Source organism: Procambarus clarkii, chromosome 87, assembly GCF_040958095.1.
Source record: "Procambarus clarkii isolate CNS0578487 chromosome 87, FALCON_Pclarkii_2.0, whole genome shotgun sequence".
Lineage (NCBI taxonomy): Eukaryota > Metazoa > Arthropoda > Malacostraca > Decapoda > Cambaridae > Procambarus > Procambarus clarkii.
Window position 1 is genome coordinate 18,627,112 of NC_091236.1, and position 6,334 is coordinate 18,633,445.

Consider the following 6,334-nt stretch of genomic DNA (forward strand, 5'->3'; position numbering starts at 1 on the left):
AATGTAATGAAGATAGGTGTAGGGAGCAGGAGGCCAGATACAAGGTATCATCTGGGAGAGGAAATTCTTCAGGAGTCAGAGAAGGAAAAAGACTTGGGGGTTGATATCACGCCAGACCTGTCTCCTGCAGCACATATCAAGCGGATAACATCAGCAGCATATGCCAGGCTGGCCAACATACGAACGGCATTCAGAAACTTGTGTAAAGAATCATTCAGAACTTTGTATACCACATATGTCAGGCCAATCCTGGAGTATGCAGCCCCAGCATGGAGTCCATATCTAGTCAAGGATAAGACTAAACTGGAAAAGGTTCAAAGGTTTGCCACCAGACTAGTACCCGAGCTGAGAGGTATGAGCTACGAGGAGAGACTACGGGAATTAAACCTCACTTCGCTGGAAGACAGAAGAGTTAGGGGGGACATGATCACCACATTCAAGATTCTGAAGGGAATTGATAGGGTAGATAAAGACAGTCTATTTAACACAAGGGGCACACGTACTAGGGGACACAGGTGGAAACTGAGTGCCCAAATGAGCCACAGAGATATTAGAAAGAACTTTTTTAGTGTCAGAGTGGTTGATAAATGGAATGCATTAGGAAGTGATGTGGTGGAGGCTGACTCCATACACAGTTTCAAGTGTCGATATGACAGAGCCCGATAGGCTCAGGAATCTGTACACCTGTTGATTGACGGTTGAGAGGCGGGACCAAAGAGCCAGAGCTCAACCCCCGCAAACACAACTAGGTGAGTACAACTAGGTGAGTACACACACACACACACACACACACACACAGGTCAAGCGGGTTGGTAAGACAACAGAATGAAGCTGGAGGAGAGGGACTGGACGAGTCATTCATGGAGATGATTGCTAAGGCATGGAAGGAAGTCAGTGGGGAATTGAAGGACCTGAGGGAAACTATATGTAAGCTGCAGACAGAACTAAGTACAGAGCAAGAGGAGATAAGCCTAAAAACAGGCCCTCATCAGACTCTGCCCCACACAACTAACCCCAGGTACCAGGAGATGTAGCAATGGCAGGGAACCCCTACAATTGGTCCAACCTTTGCTGAAATGCTCAAGAGCCCAGGAGCAATGTCCACAGTCAAGGAAGTTGTAATGAAAGCAGTAACCTTACAGGAGGCAGCTAGATGCACAAGCCAGCTAATGGAAAGGAAAATATTTGTAGTAGTGGTAGGTATGAAGGAACAAGAGGGCTCCACGAGGGAGGAATGGAGGACTAAAGACAAAGCTGCAGTGGAAGGGATATTAAAGAAGATAGGATTGGAAGGGGCTGAACGAGATATAGAACAGTTTTTCCGGATTGGCCAGTACAACAGAGACAAAATGAGATTGATCAAGGTAGTATTCAAGAGCAAAGTCATCAAAGAGGACATCCTAGTAAAGAAGAACAAACTGAGGCATGCAAGGAACTACAAAGAGGTACATGTTCAGAGGGATATGACCAGAGACGAGATAGTAAGGGCAGCAGATGCAAGGAAAAGACGCAAGGAGAGGGAAGGGAGCCAGGGAACCTCAGCCTCCAACCCAGCAATCCCAGAGTGGAGTGGTGAACCCCAATCCAGCAACTCAGGAACCCCAGGGGAGGAATGCAACACCCCAGCCCACCACCCAATAGGGCTCCCCTATCACCCTATCCCCCAGCATAAACCCTTCCTTGCCCCTGCACAATGCCCATCATGAAACCCAAATCCTCCCCCTTCCCCTTACCCCAAGTATCCCCTGCTTTCCCAGCCCATGGTCTTCTTCCTGCCCCAAGCAAGCCTGAGCAAGACCAAATCCCTCTATCCCCCCACTCCACCTCCCCCAAACCCCTGTCAATTACACCGCAGGAAGGCGTGCCCTTTCCTCAAGCAATCCCTGCCCCTCTCACCCCCCAGGACTTCTTCCTGCCCCAAGCAGGCCTGATAAAGACCTAAGGCCTCCATCCCCCTCTCCACCTCCCCCTGAACCCTGGCAACTACCTCACAGGAGGATGAGCCTACCCAAGTAGCAATGACCATGGAACAACTTCCTACACTTGCGGGGAGTGAGGGTGAAATTGGATATAAGAATGTGAGCTTCAAGGTAATGTACTCAAACATTGATGGGATTACCAATAAAGCAAGTGAACTGGCAGAAAGGGCGCAAGAAGAAAACCCTGATGTAATAGGACTAACGGAAACAAAATTGTCAGGAGTCATAACAGATGCTGTGTTATGACTCACAGTTGGAACAAACTGTGAGATATACTTCTTGAGAAGTATATCTCATATCAGAGAGGGAAGGGAGAGGAGGTGGAGGAGTGGCCCTGCTGATAAGAAAGGATTGGAGTTTTGATGAGATGGAAATTCCGGGCTGTGACGGATTCAGAGATTACATAACAGGAACTATAACAATGGGTGGACCTAAGACAATAGTGGCAGTCATTTACAACCCTCCCCTAAATGACAGAAGACCCAGACAGGAGTTTGATAGGAACAACATGGCAACCATTAATATAATAGAGAGAGCAGCTTCAGTTGCCTGCAGGAATGGCTCAAGACTCTTAATCATGGGTGATTTCAACCATGGAAAGATAGACTGGGAGAATGGGGACCCACATGGTGGTGCAGATACGTGGCGAGCTAAACTCTTGGAAGTGGCAACAAGGAACTTTCTGAGCCAGTATGTCAAGGAACCCACAAGTGTGAGAGGCAATGATGAACCAGCTAGACTCGACTTGATATTCACTCTGAATGAGTCAGAAATAAGGGAAGTCAAAGTTGAATCCCCCATAGGAATGAGTGACCACAGTGTACTGACTTTTGAGTACTTGGTGAAGGAAGGGATAACCTATTCAAGGATGGGATCGGAGGGAAAAAGACTAAATTACCGAAGAGGAAAATATGACAAGATGAGGAACTTCCTCAGGGGAATACTATGGGAAACATAACTTAGAGACAAGAATGTGCAGGTCATGATGAATTTTGTCACCCAGAAGTGGCAGGAAGCTGCAGACAGGTTTATCCCCGTCCAAAAGGAGAAAAACGAAAAACAACAGAAAAACCCGTGGTTCAACCAGGAATGCAAGGCAGCGAAGCAACTGAGTAAAAGAACATGGAGAAACTACAGAAATAACAGAACACCAGAGAACAGGGAGAGATACCAGAGGGCCAGAAATGAGTACCTCAGAGTGAGGAGTGAAGCAGAGAGACAGTTTGAAAAAGACATCGCGAGATATCCAAGACCCAACCAAAGATGCTCCACAGCCACATAAGGAGGAAAACAGCAGTGAAGGAACAAGTGTTCACAAGTGAACAAGTGAACTGCGAAAAGGGGTGAACAGATACACAGAGAATGACAAAGAGGTGTGTGAAGAACTCAACAAGAGATTCCAGGAGGTCTTTACAATAGAACAAGGAGAAGCCCCTGCACTAAATGAGGCGGCGGCAAACCAAGCAACCTTGGAGGAATTTGACCTCACCAGTGATGAGGTCAAAAGGTGTCTGCTGGAGCTGGATGTGACAAAGGCTGTTGGGCCTGACAGAATCTCACCATAGATACTAAAGGAAGGTGCAGAAGCACTAAGTGTGCCACTCTCTATGGTGTATAACAGGTCACTGGAAACAGGAGACTTACCAAAAAGTTGGAAGACAGCTAACGTGGTCCCAATATACAAGAAGGGTGACAGGCAAGAGACACTGAACTACAGGCCAGTTTCCTCAACTTGTATACCATGCAAGGTGATGGAGAAGATCGTGAGGAAAAGGCTCGAAGAGCATCTGGAGGGAAATAACTTTGTAACGCACCACCAATATGGGTTCAGGGATGGTAAATCGTGCCTCACAGGTTTAATAGAATTTTATGACCAGGCAACAAAAACTAGGCAGGAAAGAGAAGGGTGGGCCAACTGCATTTTCCTGGACTGCCAGAAAGCCTTTGACACAGTACCCCATAAAAACTGTTAAAAAAAGTTGGAGCAACAGGCAGGAGTAAAAGGAAAGGTGCTCCAGTGGATAAGGGAGTACTTAGGGGGGCATTAGATGAAAAAAATCGCCCAAATACGAATTTTTCTGAAAAAATTATAAAAATACTACAACGTTCTGGCAACATTGTGGTGCAAACTGTTTAATGTTATGATAATAAATAACGTAATTAGAGTAAATTTTCCAGCCACAATTGTCCCAAATCTGGTCCTTGCGGCTCGGGTGCGCCGTAGGGTGATGCGTCATACGTTGTAAGCGTCTAGTATTTCGTAATAGAGTAGAAAATATCTTGTTATGCATATACAAATTATAAATTCACTCATTGGTAACAGTCTTGTGTGAGAGAGAGGGAGGGAGGGAGGATAAGCCAATTACCTGACTCCGTCACCCGTCTGTGTCTGTGCAGGTGGTCGTATCCCTGACGCGCTCTCACAGATCGTCCTGTAGATCGTATTTTGTTGTATCTACTGCACAATGGTTAGAGTATCGGACAAGAAGAAGGCTCTAAAGACAAGAGCTCTACGCGCTAGCCAAGTAAAGAAGGAGCATAAAGCCGCAATGAGGCAAAACAGGGTTCTTTTGAGTGAAGATAGAGGAGGGCTCGCTGTGAGGTGTGTGTCGCAGCCTCCCGCCCCACAACACACACTACCTCGCCTCACTCCCTCACACTCCCAGGCAGCCACACTTCCTGTGGCACCTGCCACACCTCCTGTGGCACCTACCACACCTCCTGTGGCACCTGCCACACCTCCTGTGGCACCTGCCACACCACCTGTGGCACCTGCCACACCACCTGTGGCACCTGCCACACCACCTGCGGCACCTGCCACACCTCCTGTGGCACCTACCACACCTCCTGTGGCACCTACCACACCTCCTGTGCCACCTGCCACACCACCTGTGGCACCTGCCACACCACCTGTGGCACCTGCCACACCTCCTGTGGCACCTGCCACACCTCCTGTGGCACCTGCCACACCTCCTGTGGCACCTGCCACACCACCTGTGGCACCTGCCACACCACCTGCGGCACCTGCCACACCTCCTGTGGCACCTACCACACCTCCTGTGGCACCTACCACACCTCCTGTGGCACCTGCCACACCACCTGCGGCACCTGCCACACCTCCTGCGGCACCTGCCACTCAAGATCGTAGACCTGCAACTCCATACGTTCTCCCTCTTGATGTTGCAGGACCCAGCACTGCTCTTGATGTTGCAGGACCCAGCACTGCTCTTGATGTTGCAGGACCCAGCACTGCTCTTGATGTTGCAGGACCCAGGACTGCTCTTGATGTTGCAGGACCCAGCACTGCTCTTGATGTTGCAGGACCCAGCACTGCTCTTGATGTTGCAGGACCCAGCACTGCTCTTGATGTTGCAGGACCCAGCACTGCTCTTGATGTTGCAGGACCCAGCACTGCTCTTGATGTTGCAGGACCCAGCACTGCTCTTGATGTTGCAGGACCCAGGACTGCTCTTGATGTTGCAGGACCCAGCACTGCTCTTGATGTTACAGGACCCAGCACTGCTCTTGATGTTGCAGGACCCAGCACTGCTCTTGATGTTGCAGGACCCAGCACTGCTCTTGATGTTGCAGGACCCAGGACTGCTCTTGATGTTGCAGGACCCAGCACTGCTCTTGATGTTACAGGACCCAGCACTGCTCTTGATGTTGCAGGAGGCTGAACACAAGGTATCATCTGGGAGGGGAAATCCTGCAAGAGTCAAATAGAGAGAAGGATCTGGGGGTTGATATCACACCGAACCTGTCCCCAGAGGACCACATCAAAATAATATCATCAGCGGCATATGTTAGACTGACCAACATAATAACTGCCTTTAGAAACTTGTGTAAGGAATCTTTCAGGACCCTGTATACCACTTATGTAAGACCAATCCTGGAGTATGCAGCTCCAGCCTGGAGTCCATACCTAGTTAAACACAAGACAAAGTTAAATAAGATTCAGCGGTATGCCACCAGGTTCGTCCCGGAACTGAGAGGAATGAGCTACGAGGAAAGGCTAAAGGAGCTGAACCTCACATCCCTGGAAAACAGAAGAGTAAGGGGAGACATGATAACCACCTACAAAATTCTCAGGGGAATTGACAGGGTGGACAAAGACAAACTATTCAACACGGGTTGGACACGAACAAGGGGACACAGGTGGAAACTTAGTACCCAGATGAGCCACAGATTAATATTCTTTTTTTTTCTAACGAAATATTTTGTCTAAAGTTTTTCTAACTTTTCTAAATATTTTCTTTCTAACATCTTCACAGAGACGTTAGAAAGAATTTTTTCAGTGTCAGAGTAGTTAATAAATGGAATTCACTAGGAAGTGATGTGGTGGAGGCTGACTC

General features: G+C 48.4%; 1 protein-coding gene across 1 annotated transcript; it reads left to right on the plus strand.

Moving 5' to 3' along the window:
* Positions 1-866: 866 nt before the first annotated feature.
* Positions 867-5,659, plus strand: LOC138358960 (neuroblast differentiation-associated protein AHNAK-like). Its single transcript, XM_069317451.1, has 2 exons — positions 867-948; positions 5,166-5,659. Exons 1-2 carry the CDS (start codon positions 867-869, stop codon positions 5,657-5,659), a joined length of 576 nt encoding a protein of 191 aa, XP_069173552.1.
* The last annotated feature ends 675 nt before the right edge of the window (positions 5,660-6,334 follow it).